The sequence below is a fragment of the Colossoma macropomum genome, unplaced genomic scaffold (genome assembly GCF_904425465.1).
Source record: "Colossoma macropomum unplaced genomic scaffold, Colossoma_macropomum, whole genome shotgun sequence".
Lineage (NCBI taxonomy): Eukaryota > Metazoa > Chordata > Actinopteri > Characiformes > Serrasalmidae > Colossoma > Colossoma macropomum.
In genome coordinates this window covers 23610308-23634535 of record NW_023494792.1, presented here as the reverse complement: position 1 = coordinate 23634535, position 24228 = coordinate 23610308, and the positions used below count along the sequence as shown (strand labels likewise).

General features: G+C 40.3%; 1 protein-coding gene across 3 annotated transcripts; it reads left to right on the top strand.

Annotated features, from left to right (window-relative positions):
- Window positions 1–983: 983 nt before the first annotated feature.
- upf2 (UPF2 regulator of nonsense mediated mRNA decay) lies at window positions 984–20556 on the top strand. Of its 3 annotated transcripts, none has more exons than XM_036576627.1 (22): window positions 984–1102; window positions 2377–2760; window positions 3297–4076; window positions 4558–4718; window positions 5116–5307; window positions 5429–5584; window positions 9070–9173; window positions 10044–10129; window positions 10466–10574; window positions 10849–10962; window positions 11047–11163; window positions 11594–11779; window positions 11965–12168; window positions 12366–12641; window positions 13466–13649; window positions 14867–15018; window positions 15723–15824; window positions 15924–16022; window positions 17010–17177; window positions 17507–17648; window positions 18724–18844; window positions 19611–20556. In XM_036576627.1, exons 2-22 carry the CDS (start codon window positions 2387–2389, stop codon window positions 19618–19620), a joined length of 3837 nt encoding a protein of 1278 aa, XP_036432520.1. In that variant the 5' UTR covers window positions 984–1102; window positions 2377–2386; the 3' UTR covers window positions 19621–20556. The 3 variants fall into 3 exon arrangements, with proteins under 3 accessions (XP_036432520.1, XP_036432518.1, XP_036432519.1); XM_036576625.1 differs by having other exon boundaries at window positions 17007–17177; XM_036576626.1 differs by lacking the exon at window positions 984–1102 and adding an exon at window positions 1109–1324 and having other exon boundaries at window positions 17007–17177.
- The last annotated feature ends 3672 nt before the right edge of the window (window positions 20557–24228 follow it).

The following is a 24228-nucleotide window of genomic DNA, read 5'->3' as shown; positions in this document are numbered from 1 at the left end:
ACATTTCTACAATATACTTCTACAATTATAGACTGTAGTCCATCTGTTTCTCTGCATACTTTGTTAGCCCCCTTTGACCCTGTTCCTCAATGGTTAGGACCACCACAGAGCAGGTACTATTTGGGTGGTGGCTCATTCTCAGCACTGCAGTAACACTGACGTGGTGGTGCTGTGTTAGTGTGTGTTGCGCTGGTCTGAGTGGATCAGACACAGCAGTGCTGCTGGACTATTTAAACACCTCAGTGTCACTGCTGGACTGAGAATAGTTCACCAACCAAAAATATACAGTCAACAGCGTCTAAGGTAGGTGTGTCTAATAAAATGGACAGTGAGTGGACACAATGTTTAGAAACTCCAGCAGCACTGCTGTGTCTGCTGTGTCCAATCCTGGCCTAGACATTACTCCAGTTGTATAGCTAAGGGAATGGTTTGTGAAGTTTGTGAAGGGAATCTAGAAACTATTAATAATTAACATTATTTACTGCCTCCGCTTTACATAAGAAAAACTACAGAACTAAAGACTGATTCATACTGACCACTCATCACTCAAATAATTCATAATAAAAGCAGCATTATCTGCTTTGCTCAGAATGTTGCCTTTATGCTGTAGACTTCAGAGTTTTTCTTATATAAATGAAAACCATTGTAGACTAAAACATGATCAAATATGTAAACAATGTTTGCATGCACTTATACATGTTGCCCTTCACAATTAAGCAGTCAAGTACATACGATGCATGCTGTTGAGAAACATCTGAAAACATCTTTTAATGTACTTCTTTTCATTTTACTACAGTTTTAGCTTGTGTTTTTGCTTAATTTTAAACATACTATTTCAAATAACAGCGCTTTAAGCTGTTATGTATTATACGTGCTATAAATAAAATTATTTTATAAAGTTATTTTATTTCATATTTGTAGTTTACTTGGTCTGTTGTACGTCTTTCAGACCTCAGCTCTTCTCTGCCTGCAATGTTTCTCATTTTGTTCAGGCGCACAGAACGATCCCGCTGTGTTGTGGGGTCCTAAGTACGACAGCAGTGAGAGGAAAAAGTAACACATCCAGCTGAAACTGCCTTATTCGCTTTTACATGTTTTGAAGGTGAGATAATAACGTTAACTAAAGACGGCGGGGTCTGGGGTTTTAAATGAGACTTCTTGCATGTTGGTGTCCGTAATGACGGAGCTGCTAGCAGCTCAGCAGTGTTTACACTCCCCTCTGAAGATGGCCTGAGATCCAGACGAGCTGAGGAGTCATTACTGACCCTGTTCACCGCCCTCTCGTTCACAGACAGGCCGCGTAGAGACTACACGGTTTAAAACGGTAACTGTGGTCTGTTGGTGGTCCGTTGTTAGAGTGTTATTAAACGCTGTTTGTTGAATGGAATGCGGGGCGCGTAAACTTTATACCAGCTAGCAAGTAAGCTAACTAGCTTTTAGCTGTTTCGGTTTCTGTGGCTGAGCTGTTAGCTTAGCTGCTAATGGGCATATGTGCTAACCTGTGAGCGTCAACGAGGCTGAAGTTTGGTTCTTATTCACTAGTTTATTGTTCGAATTTTCCCGTTTTACCTTAAGTGGTGCAGCCGTTACGTTCTGGCGCTGCACCATTTAAGGTGGAACGGAACATTTCAAATAAGAGGCTGACTTCAGCCTCGTTTAGCCTCACAGGTTAGAGTTCAGTGCTTCGGCGCAAATAACTTGCTTGTATATGTCGACAACTTGTTGTGCATTTAACTGATTATTACGTTTAGAAATGCAACTTCGATTAATTGTTTGTTTTGTGAAGTTTCTGCATAAATAAAAGGCACGACAGTGCAAAACGCTACGAAACCCGATGATGTAGCTTTAGTTAGTTAAGCTAACGCAAGCTAACTTTGTGATAATGTTTTACACCAGACCGCGCAGCTGTCACTGCGAGCTACAAGTGCAGTCCACTGCCCTCTCCTGTTAGCCGGTATAGTGTGTCTGTGATTTTATCATTTAACGTATGATTTTAACATGATGGGCGACGTTGAGCCTGACAAGTCGTTGTAGTCAGTTAAATCAACGGAAACGCTAGCTAGCTACCACCGGGGTGTACTTTCATGTTACGGAAACTATTTGCTCTTAGCTCGTTGGCTAAGTTGTAAAACTCCTCAGTAGGTTTTGGAGGTTTAAAAATCACGTTAGGTGTCCCCTCACACCATTATCCCTCACAAACCATACTTAAGACCACTGGAAAGCAAACATTAAGTTCAGGTTAACGGCCTGTTTATTGTTTTTGTAGCAGTCTGCTAGCAAAAGTACGTCAATTAGCTCACTTTGCTGGTCAGTTACGTGGTGAAGTTTATTGGACAGCTAGAAAATGATTAAAAATTAACCTACGTTTTTTTTTAGCTTTAGCAGGATGCCTGCTGAACGCAAAAAGTCAGTAAACATGGATGAGAAGGAAACAGGCTCCTTCAGCAACAAGGAGAAAGAGAGGGACAGAGACGGGGAGAGACGACCCACCTCCTCCAGAGAGAAGGGCAAAGATGAAGGCAAAATGAGTGGCAAGAAAGACAGCATCAAGTCTGCAGATGACAAGAAGCGAAGAGTAGAGGAGGAGAAGAGAAAGAAGGAAGAGAAGGAGCGGAAAAAGAAAGAAGAAGAAAAGCAGAGGGCTGAGGAAGAGCAGAAGAGGAAAGAGGAAGAAGAGAAAAGGCAGCAGGAGGAACAAGAAAAGAAGCTGCTGGAGGAGGAAGCAAAACGGCAGAAGGAGGAGGAGGCGGCTCAGTTGAAGTAAGATTTCTGAAGGATGAGGGTTGGCCACTGATAATGTCCTCCTCATTGACATTCTCTGTTGACTTGGGAGATTTATGTGGAGTAGTTGTGCATACATAATCAAACATGATATTTCACAATGCACAATATGTATTACAATATTTAGTTTTCTCAGAGGTTTGATTAGTGTAAAAAAGCACCAGTAGTGCCACATCTTATTGAATATTATCAAAAATTGAGGGAATGATTTTTATTTAACATTTCTCATACTGCACTGTACCAAATCCAATTAAACGGGACTAATAACCCTTTGTAAAGGAACATGCAGTAGATCAGTGTTCTTAAAATACTGACTGTATCCCCGATGTGTTCAGAAAAGCAGACAGTTGTAATTTGTTACAATAGTTATACATATATTCATATCACCCACCTCTAGTTGTACAGCACTGCATTATTTGATATCTTTTATAATCAGTCTTGAGATGAAACACTCTCCTGCCTGTTTCACTCAGCACTGTTGTAATAGGTTGTTACTAATGTGTTTTTGCTGGTAGGGAGAAAGAGGAAGCTCAGCAGTTGCACCAGGAGGCATGGGAAAGGCATCAAAGCAGGAAGGAGCTGCGAGGGAAGAACCAGCATGCACAGGAAAGCCGTCCCGAGGAGGCCTTCTTCAGTCGTCTGGACTCCAGCCTCAAGAAAAACACTGCCTTTGTTAAGAAGCTCCGCACGCTCACAGAACAGCAGCGTGACTCCCTCTCGCATGACTTTGCTTCCCTCAACCTCAGCAAGTACATTGGCGAGGCTGTCAGTTCACTGGTGGAGGCCAAGCTGAAGATTTCAGACGTGGGCTGTGCCGTGCACCTGTGCTCTCTGTTCCACCAGCGCTATGCAGATTTCGCCCCACTTCTGCTGGCCGCCTGGAAGAGGCACTTTGAGGCCCGTAAGGAGGAGAAGTCTCCAAACGTGAGCAAGCTGCGCACAGACCTGCGCTTCATCGCTGAGCTGACCATAGTGGGTCTCTTTACTGATAAGGAGGGTCTGTCACTCATCTACGAGCAGCTGAAGAACATCATCGGGGCTGACCGTGAGACTCACACTCACGTTTCAGTGGTGATAAGCTTCTGCAAGCATTGCGGAGATGACATTGCTGGCCTGGTGCCTCGTAGAGTGAAGAGTGCAGCGGAGAAGTTCAACCTGACCTTCCCTCCTAGTGAGATTATCAATACAGAGAAGCAGCAGCCTTTCCAGAACTTGCTGAGAGAATATTTCACCTCTCTTACCAAACACCTGAAGAAAGATCACAGAGAGCTTCAGAACATTGAAAGGCAGAACAGGTTAGCAAATGTCATAATGCTCTTCCAGAGAACAATAAATGTCATCAAAAATTGGTTTGAAATATCAGAGAAATCTGAATATCTGTCATATGCTAATAGATTTTTAACACAGATATCGGTTGATACCAATTTGATTGCAATATCATTGTGCATTCCTATTTAGGACACAGTATTATTTAATGGAAACTATTACAAAAGATAAAAACAGGCATTTTAGACAGCAGGTTTTGTATGAATTCCGACTCGTCCGCCGAATCTAGCTGCATGAAATAATAATCTGTAGCATCCATATGCCTGCATCAAATGCGTGCATGTGAAAGAGAGTCAGAATTCAAAACAACACCTTTTGTCTAAAATGGCCCCCTGTGTGAAGTTTTGTAAATTGTATTAGTTCACAGTAAGTCTGGGCTAAGTGGAGAATTGTGTAGATTAGATTTTTTTGGCAAATCACTCCTTTTAAATTTCTCTATTTTTCTCTCAGGCGTATCCTGCACTCTAAAGGAGAGTTGAGTGAGGACAGGCATAAGCAATATGAGGAATTTGCCACATGCTATCAGAAGCTGCTCGCTAACACTCAGTCTCTGGCTGATTTACTGGATGAGAACATGCCTGATCTGCCACAGGATAAGACTGTCCAGGAAGGTATAGACTCTTGCATTGACCCATTCATTTGATGCTGTCTAGTGTCTGCGGTTCTTTACATATGATTTGCTACTTGAGTGTGCTGTAGCTACATAGTTCACATACACTGTAAACAGTAATTCGGTTGTGATCTTTATCCAGTGTTCGCAGTTGATGTAAAGTATATTTACAATATGCAGTCAGATACCTTTTTCCCACAGACAAGTGTTCTTATTTGGAGCTTAACAGCTTCTTTGTAAAATCTATGATTGGTGATGACTGGTCTGTCAGCATGTTTGGGGGGGAAAAACTGTCACATGTATCATAATAAGTGTTGTATTATGAGTATGACGAGTATTGTGTTGTGAGCTAGTTGTAAATTCCCAGCCCTACAGTTATGTGTGCGTCTGTGTTGCAGAGCATGGTCCAGGCATTGACATCTTTACTCCAGGGAAGCCTGGAGACTATGAGCTCGAAGGCGGAATCTGGGAGGACGAGGATGCACGAAACTTCTATGAAAACCTGGTGGACCTGAAGGCTTTTGTACCTGCCATTCTGTTCAAGGACAATGAGAAGGCCAGCCAAAGCAAAGACAGGGATGAGAACAAAGGTAGAGAAGTTATAGTCACTGTCACTTTCAAACCTGAGATCCATTGAATTTCAGTTTAGCTGTGTCAGGAGATGAATAGCAGTTTAGTTAAATTGAACTGGATTCTTTCCTCCTTCTGCAGAGATCAAGGAGGGACGTGAAGGGAAAGAGGCAAGCAGCACTGAGGAGCTGGAGCTGGAGCTAGAGGCTCTGGACATCACTGATGACCCTCTGGAGCTTGAAGCTGCTGATGAAGCTGAGAGCGAAGAACTGGCCAAGAAACTCCTAGATGAGCAAGGTGGATGCATACATGCAAAGATACATAAATGTGCCAGGGCAGCCACACACATTCAGTAGAATTTGATGATTAAAACAAAAGCCGTTTAAATTACTGGAATAATTTTATGAAAGTATGCAGTACAGTGCATCAATTTTTATCATTCCAATGAGAAACAAAATGTTGTTCAAGTCTTTTCTTGTCAAAGCGGCGGTGATATCTCGAACTGTAGTCAGAAGTAAGGCTATCAAGACTCTGTCTCTAACTGTGTATTAGAGCTCAGATCGAATTAGAGCTCAAATTTTAATTGCCCGGTGCAGTCTAAATGATTTTTCCTACTGCTCTAGATTACTAACTAGCATGCTCTCAACTGCATTTATTTCTGAGAATAACTTATTAAAACTGTACTGGACATTAAGATAAATACAGCTGATTTAAGCACATGCTAAGGGATAAAGCTTTTTTGGAGCTGCTTAAAAAATGTGTTCATATAGAATCTAAAACCTGGACACCCCCTCGCTTGCTAACAGGAGTTGACCAAAAAGCAGTTTTCAGTAGTTAAAAAGATGTTGTTTCTTCTTCTCTTCTGCACTACACATCAGTGATACGCTGAAACAGTCTCAGCAAGCTTGTCAGGGTTGCCAGATTGGGCAGGATTCCTCGGAATCGCATTCTATGCCTCTTGCAGTGACATGCAATGCAAACTCAATTGTTTCATTAATCAATAATACTAATATTGATAAACAACAGTACTACTAATAATAACTGTAGTAAAAAGAAAAATAACACTAACATTACAAATATTTTTTTCATTTGATCTTTGAAGTGAAACACATCTTGAGCTTTTCTTATTTTTACAGAATATTTGAAAATTTGATAGATTACGCGAAAATGAAAATTTAGATAGTTGCAGTCCTAAAATGCAACACTACATTTCTGTGACATCAAACATATGAAAATGTCTTTGAGAAATAAGGTTAAAGTCAGAGAAAACTCAAGGAGAGTTCAAAGGGATGGCCAGGTAACTGGATGAGGGTGACTGAAGATATTCTTAGGGAGAGAATGAAAGAGAACATTTTAGGGTATATTACAAAGCAGGTTCATTCTTTTCAGGGTTTCTTATATACTTGGCTTCTGTATTTCAGTCAGGCTTTATCTGTGAAGTTATAAGCTGAGTCCTCTCAGCTTTGGCACTGTGCATTTTGTAGTATTAGACCACACATTAGAATTACACTGTTATTTTCCATTGGTATTTACCAAGAAAAAAAACCCCTAAAATATGGTAATTATGAAAGAACTACTTAATACAGATTACTTGAAGCACAAAATAAATAATATTGATTAATATTACAGTATCATAACAATCTAATGTCTTGTAGGGGTGTAGCGATGCATTGTGACTGTGATATTGCGATGCAGAACTATTAACATTTACTTTGTGGAAATGACTAATACCAACAACTTTGACCAGAATGTTCATTAGTAAGCTGTGCATTAACATGGATAGTCATCATCTTTCTTCAGTTGAATTTTTGTTCAAAATATTGTGAGAATATCAAATCATGAATTCAGTACAGAGAATCCACTCAAATCTTAGGCTGAATGTATCGTTACACTCCTGCTGTCTTGCCATTCACTTGTAGGGAAATTCTAAGCTACACCTTCTCATCTGACTGCTTCAGCTAGTATTTCATTGTTTAAGGACAATGAAACAGTTAATATATATATAACGGTTACCGGTTTCATGGTAAACCATGGTAAAAGTTAATGACGGTTAGTAGTACCGTTTGAACTTTAAAGTATCGTTAAAACCGCGGTGTGAAAAACTCGGAGATTCGGAGATATTTCAGCCTTCTAAGAAGACCAAGTCTGACGTTTGGTCATATTTTGTGTTTTAAAAGGATGTAGAAGGAAAGTTATTAGAAGATGACCACCCTGTCTGCAGAACATGCTGAAAGAAAATAGCGGAGAAAGGGGGCAACACATCAAACCTTACGAGTCATCTTCGCGACCGCCACCCGCTACTTTTTAGAGAATGCAAGGTTAACTTTAACGGAGAAGTCTGTGGGGACTTCGAAATAGACGAAATGTCGTGGTCTGTGTGGTTTAACTTATGCTTATGGTTCGTTAATAATATAAAATGAAGCTTTTAGCGTCAAAAAAAAAAAACAGTCGGTGAATCAACTGTGAATCGAAACTAAAGCTTTTAACACATTTCTGTGGAGCAGAGTCTCCAAAATGAGCTCTGATTTAAGAGTCACACAAGCTCTGGAACGAGACGCTGCAAATGTTCAATCTGCACAGCTGCCCTTTCTCGTCTCGCTTGCAGTGTTTACTGTCTGAGAGGAGAATAACAACGTCTCAAACCACTCAGTGTCCCCTACATAGTGCGCCCCTGTTCAAACAAACACGATCATCATTAACAAGCAGTTGAGTTTTAAATAGGGGATTTGTAGCCTGTTGTTAATGTTGATTATAGATGACTTAGTCGAACGTTTCACGCACTCTTTGGGTGAAGGATTTCATCTATTTCATGATCCACGAAGTGCACTACATAGGGAAGATAGTGTGCTTTGAGACGGGACCTCGCGAGTAAACGCTGTGTGCTGTTTTTAGGAGAAGCAGAGTTTCAGAGATTAAACTTCAGGAGTGTTTCTGCCGCAGCTCAGATGCGCGTTAATTTTAAGTTATGTTTTAGTTTTAAAATGCTTTTAGAGAAGCAGCTCCACAGGTGAAGACACACTGTGTGAGTTCTACACTGTCTGCAGCTCACAGCACGGTCACGCAGTTCCTCTGCGATTTTGTTTTTAGTTTTTCCTGGTGCACTGTGTTGATTAGGGGTTCAGCACCACAACGGCACAATAATGGTGCAATTGCGGTTCGGACAGAAATCCCCCGAGTGCAGCACTTCTTAGAAGTAGTAATTTTCCATTAAGACCCACCTCAGAGTTCGTCAAGATTTAATTCTCTATGCAGGGAAATCCCTAATTATTGTACCTAATAATAATAATAATAATAATAATTACAACAGTAATAATAACAGTAGTAATAGTCATAATAACAGTAATAATAATACGTTTGTTATTCTTTTGTTTGCAGAGTATTACAAGTATTGTAAGTAATACAAAAGTAATACAAAAAATGTATTGACCTTATTTTTTAATGTTTATGCAAACAGAGTGCATATTGCTGCCAATTCTATTTGTGTTAATACAAAAGTTGGTAAAACGAGTTTCAGTTTGTGTATCAGTATTTATTTTTTTACTTACTTTTACTTTTCAACACATTTGAACAATATCGTGATAATACCGATAATCGTGATAAATTTTGGTCATGGTAATCGTGATATGAAATTTTAATATCGTTTCATCTCTAATATATATATATATATATATGTATGTATATGTATGTTGAAGGACAGTTATGTTGTCAGTCACTCACTACAGAGTAGCTGCTTTTTCATTTAATGTGACTGTATATGTGGCTCTCTGTTTGCACATGTGTAGAACAAGAAGACGAGGAAGCCAGTACTGGATCTCATCTTAAACTCATCGTTGACGCCTTCATCCAACAGCTCCCCAACTGTGTCAACAGAGACCTGATTGATAAGGTAAACACACAGACTCATCTTGCATACAAGAACACTCAGAACAGCGCTCATAAAACTATTTATTCAGTCCCACCTGGTTTTATTATATCAGGTGTTCTTTAAATAGTATGTATGAATGAGAGAGTGGGTGTACCCTGTATGAACAATACTAGACCTGTTACACAAGAGAGAACTGAAATATGTAGCCCTAAGATTGGAAGTCTAATAACTGGCTTTTGTTTGCTTTTTTGCTAAATTGTTTTTATGAAAGAAACACTTAAAGTAGATATAGTGGCAAAGAGATTTTTTTCTGACATGAGCTTTGTTCTTTTGAGTATGTGACAGTGGTGCTGTGAGATGTTTACTCTACAAATTAGAGCTAATAGTGAGTGGCACATTTGTTAATAAAAATGAATGGGCCTCATTTACCGACTGTTTTCAAGAGGAAATTTCTTCTTAATCACTTATGCAGTTTTCGCAAAGACTCTGACATTCTTCAGTGTTTTCTTATTCAGGATTTGTTCTTAGATAAGAACAGAATCTACACACATGGAGCACAAAGGAGCAAACAGTTCTGCGGTTTAAGAACACGTCATGAATCTGACGTAGACCTTTTCTTAGGAGCTTTCTTAAGAGCACATTTAAAAAAAAAAAAACTTAGGATGATATTGATGAATGAAGCCTATTATTTCCTACTGAAGAAGATTTCTCACATGAATATGAATAACATATGAAAAGATTAATGCCATATGAACCTTCATTTGACAACAAGTTTAAATGATAGAACTCCTTGTGTAATATATTGCACTGTAACTTATTTTTGTGTTTGCCTAATTTTAAAGTGATTAAAAAAAATAAACTCTTTACTAAACTTTGTGTGATTGCTTCCAGGCTGCAATGGACTTCTGTATGAATATGAACACCAAGTCTAACCGCAGGAAGCTTGTTCGTGCCCTCTTCACTGTTCCCAGGCAAAGGTGTGTTAACTCTCCTTTCCTTTCGCCCTGAGCACATTGAATGAACGTCAGTCTGTGTTTACACTAGATGGAGCTGTTGCTTCATTCATTTTGTCACTCTAAGGCAGAGATCACCAGTCATAGCCACTTATCCAGTCAAGCAGAAGCACACCTGATTCCACCTCTTTAATTAGTTGATCTCTCAAAGTTCTGCGCTAAAATTGGCAGAGATGTTTTATTTAAGTGTGTTTGCTGTAGAGTAACAGCTCTAGAACAGGGGTAGTTAGACATTTAACTGATCCAAGGGCTTGTTTATTACATGTTTTTAAATTGTGTGTTTCCTTCTTATGCTGTCAGGCTTGATCTGTTGCCGTTCTACTCAAGGCTGGTGGCTACTCTGCACCCCTGCATGTCTGATGTTGCAGAGGATCTCTGCTCCATGCTCAAAGGAGACTTCAGATTCCACGTGTGTATCTGCCTCTTTGTTGTTTATACATTCCTATGCCAACATTTGGGCACCACTGGTCAAATTACATGCTTTGTTGATTTTCTAAGTGAAAGTAAGAAAAATCAAGAAGACATGTAATTTCACCAGTGTGTTCAAACGTTTACGTACGACTGAAAACTTGATCCTTTTTGTGGACTTACTCTGCTAACATAGCCAGCTATCTTGAATACAATACATGTATTCTCTGTATTCTGTTTTTTGCCTAGTTACAAACTCTTCATTTCTCTTGTAGGTAAGAAAGAAGGACCAAATCAACATTGAGACCAAGAATAAGACCGTGAGGTTTATTGGGGAGTTAGCCAAATTCAAAATGTTTTCGAAAACAGACACTCTACATTGTCTGAAGGTGAGTCTGAACTTTCCGCAGCAACATTCACAACTGCAGTTTTGCACTTTGTGGAAGGTAACTGTGTGCATGTGTGATCTACAGATGCTGTTGTCTGATTTCTCTCATCACCACATTGAAATGGCCTGCACTCTGCTGGAGACATGCGGACGATTTCTCTTCAGGTCTCCTGAGTCTCATCTGCGTACCAGCGTTCTACTGGTGAGACACACACAAACGTGCACATGCAAACACACACTGAGTGAGTCACATGCTTTCTCAGTTAGTTCTCAGTTCTTTGCTCTCCATAAAACACAACAGTGATACAGATACATGATGGTGAACTCAGACCTGTTACTGCTAGTCTTTGTCTATCAGTGCAAGAAGGTATCAGTACACAGCAAGAACCCCCCCCACCCGTTCTCTTCCTCTCTCAAGTGTGCTGCCCCAGTCAGATTAATCACCAGCATTAATCAACTGTATCTGCTTTATCCAGGAGCACAGATCAGCTCCCTAACACATGATCAGACACCAGGCTTAACCTGATTCTTTTAATTAACCCAGTTTCATTAACCCAGTACACTTCACTCCTTTGATTATACACACAGTTACGTCACATGTCTACATCATGTACTGCATTTGTGCCGTTTAGGAACAAATGATGCGCAAAAAACAGGCGCAACATCTGGATGCTCGATACGTAACTATGGTGGAGAATGCCTACTACTACTGCAACCCACCACCCATGGAGAAAACTGTGCGCAAGAAGAGGCCACCGCTACAGGAGTATATTCGCAAGCTGCTCTACAAAGATCTGTCTAAGGTTACCACCGAGAAGGTTTGTACTTGGCTACTGTAGTGCTATTGTTACTCTCTTATGTTTTCTCTCACTTTCCCTTATATATACACACACACTCTGTTGCTCAGTATAGCCAGACCAACAAGTCAACAAGTTATTTTGTTATTTTGTGCATTACAAAGCAAGAAGGTATCAGAAATTCTGTTGTATATGTTTGTGTTTAGGTTTTGAGACAGATGCGCAAGTTGCCCTGGCAGGATCCAGAAATGAAGAGTTATCTGATTTGCTGCATGGTGAACATCTGGAATGTGAAGTACAACAGCATTCACTGTGTAGCTAACTTGCTGGCTGGACTAGTTGCATACCAGGAGGATGTGGGTATACATGTAGTGGATGGGGTGCTGGAGGACATCCGTCTTGGCATGGAAGTACGTGTGTCTGCGTGTGCGCCTGCGTATTTAATTTTAGCACCAGGGGACATGATGGATAGACTTATGTATCCTATGATGTCATCCTGACCAGTCTATTTTTTCCTGTGTACTTTATTTCTGTATATTTTTTTCATGTTATTCATTATGTGTCAGCAATAATAGTAAGAAAACAATCTTTACGCTCTGGTTCTCAGGTGAACCAACCAAAGTTTAACCAGCGGCGTATCAGCAGTGCAAAGTTTCTGGGGGAGCTCTACAACTACCGCATGGTGGAGTCAGCTGTGATCTTCCGCACGCTTTTCTCATTCATCTCATTCGGTGTGAACGCTGATGGCTCGCCCAGTCCTCTGGACCCTCCTGAGCACCTGTTCCGCATCCGCTTGGTCTGCACCCTGCTTGACACATGTGGGCAGTATTTTGACCGTGGCTCCAGCAAGAGGAAGCTTGACTGCTTCCTCATCTATTTCCAGGTTTGAGGGTTTTGTTTCTTTTATCAGGTTATCATGAATGGTTAAGCTTTTTCATACCTTTAAAGAGGAACCATCATGTTTAGCTATTTTTAGTAGTGGGAACTGCTGTGGAATTTTGCCCTCAAAGATAAAACTTGGCAGTGCGGGCACAAACGTTTGGTAACATTTTCAAATGAACACCCTTTCTGGCTAAATATGTTAGCACATTTAGTTTTAAGTAATTACCAGTGGCACCTGACTTACTAAAGACAGCTTGCCTCATCTCATGTTTGGTGAGTGGAAATGTTTCTGTCAGTAATGTCTGACTGGCAGCGGTTCAGGGAAAGATTGAGTTCAGTCTTAATTTGATGCCAGTAAAAAAAAAGTTCAGGAAATCCTTGAAATGTTTTATGTGTCTTAACACACACAGTTGTTTCTTAGTGCATTAAATGGTATAATTTCCTCAAAGAATTTGACCTCTTTTAAAATCTTTAAACAGTTAAAAATTTATAATAGATGATAATATAATTTTAATGATAATATAATTTATAAAGATTTGTTTAGTAAACCGAACAATTGAATGACTGACTGCGTGATGGTTCTTCATGTTTTATATTTAACGTTTCATTTTTTGGTTGTTCGTGTTGGAACAGAATTGCTCATTTGTGCAGCACTGTTACCATTTATGTAACGTAAAATGTTAAATTAGTAACATCGTTATTTCAAATGTGTCAAATGTGAACATATACTATATAAGCATGTGATTCAAATTTGCTAAAAAAATTGTTGACCACCCAGCGTTGACTGAACAAGTTAAAATGTGTGTGTATGTGTGTGTTTTGTAGAGATATATCTGGTGGAAGAAGAGTTTAGAGGTATGGACTAAAGATCACCCCTTCCCCATTGATATTGACTACATGATCAGTGACATGCTGGAGCTTTTGAGGCCCAAAATGCACCTGTGCAGCTCACTGGAGGAGGCCTGCCGACAGGTCACTGAACTTGAAAGAGAGGTCCTCGTCAAACTGGGTAACTCATCGTCTCTTTTCTAAGTGCGCGTGTGTGGTTGGTGTGGTTGTTGTGCTAGTCATCCCAGTTCTGTGTTTCTGTCATCCCTGCTAAGCAGCATTCCTGTGTGTGTATGGTAGTTCAGTGACTCACTTTCAGGCTTGTTCATTATGCCTGGCCTACTTTCATTCATCCTCTCTTCACACCTACATACCTGAAGAAGAGAGAGAGAAAATGTTGCATTCCTTCAGCACATGTAATGGTATCATGTCTGCAGGTGCAACAGAAACAGTGATTTGTGACTGCAGCGTCAAAGGTGTTGACTTGGAATCCAGTCACACCTCTGTGTGCGTCTGTATACATGTGCTTACTATTTATTAAAGGAGCTTTTTCTTGCTGCACGGGCAGGTATAATAGGAATCTATATTAATGTCTTCTTGTTGTGTTTCAAAGAGGGTACTGATGTGCCTCCTTTTCAGCAATAATGGAGAAAGAAAAGCGTGGTTTTCTGTTTTCTTGAAAAAGTATTTTTAAAATCATGTTTGCTTCTGGAGATTTCATTAACATGAAGTGACGCCACTGCTGCTTATTCATGATTGTCTTTGTCCTCTTTGTTAACTTTGTATAATTAATTCATTTGAAACAATTAAATAACCTTAAAAGAAGTACAAATATGAGAGGTTAGAAATTTTATATATGTGTATGTGAGAGAGAGAAAGAGAGTTGTGTCTGCTTTGTGAATCACGTTTTGTTTTGTTTTTGTCTTATTCTTCCATTTATGTGACCGATAGAATGCTGTTTTATTTTGTTATAGAGACTTTGCATGGATTAGGTCAATGCGCTCGGTGCACATTCCACTCATAGTTAGTAATGTAAGCCCAGTTAAGCGTCCTTAAGTTGTATTCATGTGTGAAAGTGCTGCCATGTCTTCAGATTACTGAGGCAAAGAAAGTTAAAATATGACCAAAAGCCTTCATATGACTTAGTGGAATAATGTGTCGTTTATGAGTAATTGTAAGTCGTCACTGTTGAGGTGGCTTCTGAATATTAAAGGAAATTTGAATAAGCAAGATAAGCCCATGAAAGTGAAACAGGACGTCTATTGGCCTAAATGCACGCCAAAGACAAAAGATCCATTCCAGCAGCATTGTAAATGCCTCGGCCCTTAGATATGACTGCTATTGTTCTCATAATCGACATGGCAAACATTGCGTGTGCTGGGGTGTGTATGTGTCCAGGCTTGGCCATGGAGAAGGATGGCCGTTGTTCCAGTGCCATGGGGGAGGGAGAGGCTTTAGATGAGGAAGATGAAGATGATGATGATGAAGGTGGAGCAGAGACGGAAGAGCAGTCCGGAAACGAAAGCGAAATGAATGAACCAGAAGAGGAGGTAAGTCTAGAACAGAGTGACACATTTAGGTTTAAAATTTTATGCATCTATTTTAGAATGTTATAATTGATTGTAATAACATTCAGGATGTGCTCTTTTTGTGACTAAAATATAATTTTTGGGCTATTTTCAAATGTAAATATTAAGAGTACTGGTGTACGGTTTTAACTGTCTGTATTCCACTGCTGAGCAAGTAGTTCATCCAGTCACATTTGGGTTTAGTGTATTTTAAAAAATAATTTTAAATCATACTAAAATAATCAACATTTTATGATCCATTTAGTTGTTTTTTAAAAAGAATTGTATAAATATAATTATTGTGAAAGCAGAGATTTACAATCAGAGTGCATCGCCTTCCCACACCCCAGGGAGTATGAGATAACGTGTTGTTCTGAGAGGGGCACTATTGCAGGAATGCCATTTCTGCAACAGTTCTTTTTGGATGTGTAGTGGCTTGTATTGTTATAGACTGAGGGAAGGTGATCCTGCACTCCTGCTGTAATGTCTGGTGTGAATTCAGGATGATATGGCCCAGGTTTGTGTGTTCTGTCAGTTCTGTCTGTACCTCCTACAAAGACTGGCTGACACTGAAACCAAACATACAAACAGAGCAGAAAGGAAATGCTGGTGTAAACATCCTTGAAGAGCTTTTGTGAGATTTCTTTCTTGCTTTCAAGATTATGACCTTGCTTGTGTACATGCAGGAAGGCTCAGAGAATGAGGAAGAGGAGCGGGAGGAGGAGGAAGAGAACACGGACTACCTGACCGACTCCAACAAAGAGAACGAGACGGACGAGGAGAACAATGTAAGCATACCACAGATCTGATGATAGGGGGGTCAAGCAGGAAATAGTTATTGAAAAATGATTGCTGTGAATAAAAATGTTTGTGTTGCTGCTGTGTAGGAGGTGATGATTCGGGGTGGAGGTCTGAAACATGTGGCCTGTGCTGAGGATGATGACTTTATTCAGGCACTGGATAAAATGATGCTGGAGAACCTGCAGGTATGTGCCACATGAACTGAGAAGTATGAGCACGTAGCTGTCTTTAACATGCTCTTGTCTCATTGTTTCAGAACATGACATGAACCACTAGGGATTTAGTTGTGTTTGACATTTTACTGTGTGCATATATACATATTACTGTGTGTATATATACATATTACTGTATGTGTGTATATATATATATATATATATATATATATATATATATATATATATATATATATACACACATAATATATGCATGTGCTTACAACAGACTCTCCTGCTCTCATCTTACATTTATTTGTGCACTTTTTAGCTGAATAGATCTGCGTTTTTTATTTGCCAGGTAGCAGGAAAAGTGCCAGCGCTGCTGACTGTGAAGAGATTCTCATTTTTTACTGTTACTGCATGACTGCAGGTCCTTCTTACAAATATGATCTATTTTGTGCTTGTCCACACAAAGTCCCAGTTAGGATACAAATGGCAAGGTGTTATCCTTTGTCAGCCTTGGGCATGTTCATATTATTGATGCAATGATATTGAAATAATATAGTAACAGTATATATTTGCTAAATTGCAGCATTGGTCAGATGTTTAGATTTGGTGATTCATTTAGGTTACTCTGGGCTACTGTGATAAAATGTCAGTATTTCATTTATTTATTTTACTGCAATTCTTCCACAAATTTTACAAGTGTTACATTTCTAATTTGTATGTTTTATTAATGTTTCTCTATTGGCATTAGCAGAAATATACATGGGAAAAATGCCTGATGTAGGCAATTCATATCGGTGCATCCCTAGTTCCAGTCTTGCATTTTCAAAAATAGGCAACTTGGCTGTTTGCAAAGGAGGACACTCGGAGGACACTTCCTCAGTCCAAGAACTGTGCTGTGTTGGACTTCTGTTTTTCCTATGTGTGGATGCCTTTGATTAAATTGTCTTTTATATGGTACCAAGTAAAGTATTTAATGTGTATGTGTGCGTGTGTGTGGGTGAATAGCAGCGCAGCGGGGAGGCAGTGAAGGTGCACCAGCTCGATGTTGCTATTCCACTGCACCTGAAGAGCCAGCTAAAGAGAGGCCCTGCACCTTCTTGTACAGCAGACACAGACGCAGACATCAACGACACCATGCAATTTGTCATGCTGACCAGGAAAGGCAACAAACAACAGGTCCGTGTATGTATGTGTGTGTGTGTGCGTGTGTGTGTGTTGGCTGTGGAATGTGTGGTTTTGGGCCGAAGCGGTAGGGTGTGTTCAGGAAGTGGCTTTGGGAGAGTAAACTGCAGCACACAGAACCGTGCACTGTTGAGAAGCTACTCACACACACAGCCCTCTACACTACTTTACTGTACTCTGCTCCACGTTTCTGTGTACTTTCTGCTTAATCTCACTGCAACCCCCTGCTGTCATAATGCTGGTCGCCTACATTACATTACACTGTATTACTGATTCAAATAAACTTAGTTTTTTTGTGTGGACTGAAATTTTGTTCTCTGTAGTTTAAGATCCTGAACGTGCCACTGTCATCTCACCTGGCTGCCAATCACTTCAACCAGCAGCAGGCAGAACAAGAGGAGCGCATGCGTATGAAGAAGCTCACTTTGGACATCAATGAGCGACAGGAACAGGAGGACTACCAGGGTGAGAAGACAAAATGTGTTATGGTTATGTAGGTTATGTTTACATTACAGAACTCAAGTGGCACAAATCCTGATATTTTGCCTAAACGTAACAGATATTTTGTTTTTCAGAGCTATGTGAACACAAAAATCTGATCTTTCAAATCTTTTCAAATCGATTTAGGCTGTGTGTGATTTTTTTTGACATATCAGATTTGAGCAGGGCAGATTTTCTGCAGTCTGCATGACAGAAAGCCACATTAAGTCTGACTTTTTCCAAACAGATTTAAATCACATTTCTGGATATGTGAATTAGCTTGACCGGCCAGATCAAATTTCATGTGCTTTTGTTTGTTTTTTTGTTTTTTTTGTTTTTTTTAATTATTATTTAAATCATTCATGATACAGTGGTTCATGAAGTCAGAAGTCAGCAGCACACGTTCACATATTACAGCTTAAACACAGACAGTAGAACTTTTGTGGTATAACATTTAGGTAACATTCTGTACTTTGTGTTGTAGTTTACAGTGACTGCTTCATTAACTTCATTTGAAATTAAAGCCTCTCTCTGTAGTACTATTATAGCCTATAGCTTGTTAGCAATTTGGTGACCAGGTCAGCCTACACCAATGACATGTTCTGTTCTTGCTGTAGTTAATATAAAGTGAAACAACATTGTCAAATATAGCGTCATCGTTCTATTAGGTAGCCAACGTACGGCTTTACTACGGCAACCAGTTTGGATATGCAAGCAAATGCTACTACAGTCTGACAATTGTAACTCTTTACTTGTAACTGTGAATTTGAACTGTTGGTCTAAAAAGTCAAATATAAGCAACAAAACCAGTTTGCTCTGCAGTGTGAACAAAGCTATACATATGCAATAACCAAACATAACGTCATCTTCATTTACTTTTTTTGTTGTCTCTATTTTTATTTTATTTTATTTTTTTTGGCAGGAGTGTTTACATTTATAAATCAATAGAGCAATAAGGCTTATGTGAACGTAGCCTTTGATGCACAATTAACATTAGCAGTACCTTACTATAAATACCTGGGCCTGTGCTTTTATTGACTTAATTTGTATGCACAAACAGAGATGATGCAGTCGCTGGCTCAGAGACCTGCACCTGCCAACACAAACCGAGAGCGCCGCCCACGCTATCAGCACCCTAAAGGGGCTCCTAATGCAGACCTGATATTCAAGACTGGGGGGAGGTAAGACATGCTGAAAGAACGAGTATATATGGTGTATATGCTGGCTGCTATATATATATATGTGTATCTGTGGTGTATGTTCACTGTGGTCAGGCTCACGGTATACTGTGAGTAATTGCTGGTTGCTGTATCTGTGGGCAGAAAGCAGGAGAGTAGGGCGAGCCAAAGGCGCAATCGAGTTTGACTAAAATTGGAGGGAGAGAGGCAGCACAGCTAGGAAAGCAGCCATGCTGATACAGTCCATCCAGCGCCAGTCATCCAGCCTGAAACTGCTCCTATACATCATACTCACGTCAGTCTGCTGTGGCAGTTCCAGCAGAGACTGAAGAGACTGACAATTATTGTCACCCTCTCTACAGCAGTTTCATCTAGGCCACAGATGCCAGACAGTCCACATCAGACATGTTAACTAAAGGCTGAATAATTTTGTTTTTGCTTAAGACGCATATGTAAATAAAGCATGTTTACCACCTGCATGTTTCTTTTGTTCGATGTCAGATATAATTTCTCCATGACAAAAATGTCTGTCCAACATTATTTATGCAATAAATATTTTTTGCATGTGTATTTGAGGTCGTGGCTCTGTCTAACTGAACAAGAGTACACACAAACACTTGCATCCACACATAAACATCCAACATCCATCTGAGCCTTGGTGTTGCTGCACATCGCTGTACAAAGGGACATGGACTTCAGTGGTGTGTCTGTTTCGGGGGGGGGGTGTTTGGTTGGCCGCTCACAGTAAACCTGCTGTTCTGCTTTGTAGGAGACGCTGATTGAGCGAGCGAGTGATCGCGTGAAGGAGAGAGAGAAACAGAAAGCGAGAGCACGGTGCACTTGGTCTTCCCTGTACTGGCAGGGAGTGCGCACCTGCTACAGACAGACCTACAGACTCCAACCTCACCATGGCAACCTGAGAGGAGAGCGGGAGAGGAGGAAAGATGAGCATCATCAGCTGCAGAGCTGGAGGAATTCCACCTCCAGCACAGCTCACACACAGACACGGACAGACCCACACATATACATGTACAGACAGACGGTGAGACGGACGGACAGACCGACAGGCTCCAGAGCGAAGACTGAGGCGTGTGTGGTTGTTTGTGACGGGCTCAGTGAGTGGTGTGAGAGAGTTCAGTTGTTTCTTCTTTAAACCGCTGGTAAATAGAGGAGCTCTCTCCTTTTGGCAATGTTACACAGCACGAGTCAACCTCCACATCATACTATGACGAGGAGAAAGTGGTACAGTGACCAAGCGAGAGATGCAAGAATGTAGTGCTGTTTGTGCAAATCAAAATGAGGACTGAATCTTCACAAAGGCAGCTTGACAGATTGAAGTGTGAGGGTACTGTGGGACGTGCTGTTTTCCTCAGCCGGAGCAGAGGAGGAGTTAATTGGAGGGAATTATTGTTTATTTTTTTCATGGGCAAGCCTTTGACACATTTCTGCGTTGTAGACCTTTTGCACTCCCAGATCTTTTCTTTCTTTCTGCTTTGTGCTGTACAGCAGCAATTCAACAAATGAGCAAGTGCTTTCTCTGTAAAACAAGGCTGATTTCAGATTAACTGATGGGTTTCTTTGTGATTTTCTCTCTGTTCAGTAGCTTATATTCTCAATATATGAATGTGTACTTAGAGACGGCTTAGGCCAACAACACAAGCTTTATGTCAGTGAATATTGATAATATTGCATTAAAGTGACTTCATTGCTGTGGAGTTTGTATCTGATTGACCTCATCTGTTTGTCATTGCTGTGTTAAAGTGATGTGATGATGAGTACAGGACGTCCTCCAAAACATGGAATATGGAAGTGAAACATGAGCCCTGTGTATGGGTATGATTTAATATAATGTTCAGTTGTCATGAGTATTTGGATCAGGTGTGTTGAGAGCAGGGAGAACACTAAATTGTGCAGGGCAGTGAGCCTCCAGGGCCAGAGATGAGAAACTATTATGTTATTATTATTACTATTATTATTTATTATATAGTAAAATCCTACTGGAAAGAAACTTTAGAAAGCATTAAAAGTTTCACTTGGTTCCTGATTGTGTCCAGTAGTCAGTGATGGTATTTTGTGTTTTCCGGGTGGGTTGATATCACAGTGTAAAGCAGTGGTCACCAAACATTTCCTTTCCTGCAGAGTGAAGTTCCAAATGTAATTCAGAAGTCCTTGATTGGCTGCATCAGATGCATTAGTGGTAGGTAATGGGATGGGCAGCTAGTTATTGCAGGTTGGAACTCTACAGGAAAGTAGATCTCCAGGACGAGGGGTGACCCCTGGTGTAAAGCTCTTTCACAGCCCTGGTCCTAGAAACCCACTGTCCTGCACGTTTTAGTGCTTTTCCTGCTTTAACACTCAACAGTGGGCTGTTAATGAGCTTATCAGATGGATCAGGAGAGTTGAGAGCAGAGAAAACATTAAACAGTACAGGGCAGTGGGCCTCCAGGACCAGAGTTGAGAAACACTGCGAGATTCTAATGGTTCAACAGCTGTTCAGGGACGGAGTCTAGATCCATCTGATGGTTTTCTACCGGGATCTAAAAGTGTCTTACAGGAAACTAGTGGTCTATATATTATCAGTAAGTTTTTTTTTTTTTCCTAAAGGTCTTTTTCAGCAGGGAAGTTACACTGAAGTTACATGTCTACAGTGCTCCATCTCACTCAAACCACTCAGAGTAATGTGTACATCTCACTGACAATAAGTGCGTTGTGTAGAGATGTTTAAAAATAGGTGGAATTCCCCTTTGAATCAGTGTCACATAGTCTTCTTAACTGAAATAATTTAACATACACCTTTTAGCAGGAAACAGCCCACTAAATCAAGCATGTAGTAAATCACAATTTGCCATATGAGGCAGACAAAGCTAACATCTTGGAACATATAAAAAGGAGTGGTAAAGATGTGAGTCCCTGGCGTTCCAAACAGTCACTCTATGATTGCTACCTTTGAAGCACAGCTCATCTGACAGGAAGCTGTGCATGTGTGAGAGTCAGCTGGCTGTAGGCAGAGTAACCGTACCTGTCTGAGCACACCGGCAGCCTGTTCTGCTGCATTCTTCTCTGACTGACATGTCAGGCCTGTTTCAGAGGAACAGAGCAGAACAAAGAAATGACATTAACCAGCTTCACCTGTGCTGCTGCTGACTGAACTCACTGTGCAGTTTTCACTCCTGGTCTCCATCACAGCAGGTAGAGCCACACCAAACCCCGTTATCTCACCACACACATCTGAACATAAACACAGGGAGGACTGGATGCTTAATCATCACTCAGGAATCAAGATAGAAACACTGGATTGGAACGCTTATTAAAATGCTTTTAGAATTCTGATCTGTTTCTGTTTCAGCCTTTTTCATGACATCACTGCAGAAAACAACCAGTACAAGCTTTGAGATTAACTTTTATATATGAAATTTTGTGTTTATTATTGGAATTGGAGAAAATGGCATAGTTTCAGACATAAAAAGACATTTACAAATACTGCAGTACTTTATAATGATAATGAAATTGGATTGGTATATCTAATGTTTGATTAGAAAAATACAGAAGGGCAAATCCTTATTGTGGAATCTGTCAAAATCTTTGATATCCTTATATCAAAGCAGGTTTGTGCTCATAGTGTGCTTTTCGGACCAAACATTTGCCAAGTCTTATCTTCCTCGCATAGGCAGCTTTGTCTGAAATGTCCTGCTGTGTACTGGTACTCAGTGTGTTACTGAGTAACTGAACCCCTGAGAACAACGACACGAAATAAAGTGCATTTGGTAAACTACAGATTTCATCCAAAGAATGTGCTGGTATTGAGAGAACCTCTAATTGAATTATAGACCCCATTTTTCTCAGTAAACACCAACTGACCACTTCATTAAGTACACGTCCTTGTACCTGCTTTGTCCATTTTATCAGCTCCACTAACCATACAGGTGCACTTTGTAGTTCTACTATTACAGACCGTAGACCATCTGTTTCTCTGTGTACTCTGTTAAACTATTCTCAAGGCCAACACAAGACCACTACAGAGCAGGTTAGCAGGTACTATCTGGGTGGTGGATCATTCTCAGCACTGCAGTGACACTGACGTGGTGGTGGTGTGTTAGTGTGTGTTGTGCTGGTCTGAGTGGATCAGACACAGCAGTGCTGCTGGAGTTTTAAACACCTCAGTGTCACTGCTGGACTGAGAATAGTCCACCAACCAAAAATATCCAGCCAACAGTGTCCTGTGGGCAGCGTCCTGTGACCACTGATGAAGAACTAGAAGATGACCAACACAAACTGTGCAGCAGCAGATGAGCTATCGTCTCTGACTTTACATCTACAAGGTGGACTGACAAGGTAGGAGTGTCTAATAGAGTGGACAGACACTAACACACCACCACCACATCAGTGTTGCTGCAGTGCTGAGAACAATCCACCACCCAAATGGTACCTGCTCTGTGGTGCTGTGGGGGTCCTAATCGTTGAAGAACAGGGTGAAAGAGAAACAGATGGGTTACAGTCTGTAATCACTTTTCAGCAAAAAAAAAACATGGCAGCTTTAACAGCTTCCAAAAAATCTATTTTGAAAGGTTGATTTGTGTCAGATATTCAGTTATTTTCATCTTGGCATTGCTCATTTTTTGATATTCTTATTTTGGAGCAGGCCACAGCCAGACCTCATAAGGCAAAGGCCACAGCTATTTTACTGATTCTACTAATTTGGACATTTCCACATATAAACACATACAAATAGTTATGCAACAACAAGAGAGGGAGGGGGAATACATTTTAGGACTAAGGACAGAGGTGTAGTAGTTTCCCAATGCACCAATAATTATTGCTCATTGTCTGTCATCTGTTTTACACTAGCTGGTCTACCTTTCCTTATTTATCTGTAATTCATGTTTTTACATTTGAAACTCTTATGGTACAAATGGCAGCAGATTCTGTGTCTAGTTCCCTTCTTTACTCTCAGGACTACCAGCCTCAGTCACATTCTTAGCATGTGACCCATTTGGATTTTTGATACTGAGCTAAACATCATGGCCGCCTTTCAGCATCCTAATTCCTCATGGCCCACATTAGTAAGAACATTTGCAAACCGCATTAGGCATAATTCAGGAGATTCAGAGCAGTGCTAATAGTTCTGAAAAGTAGTCTGGTGAGGCTGAAGAATGAACCACAACCCCCCAGATTGAGGCTTCACTCGATGAGTCTTTTTCACCGTAAAGAAACAAAAGTTTACCAAAACTTTATTTACTTATTTATTTTTAAGAGTATATCCACTCTGGTCTGGTTTGGGGTGTAACTGAGCCTAAATGGCTTTGTTAAATTTCCCTCTGAATTTCACTGTAATAGACTGACCGATGACTAATGCACTGTTGACTGACTGTCCTAATGAATTTCATGCA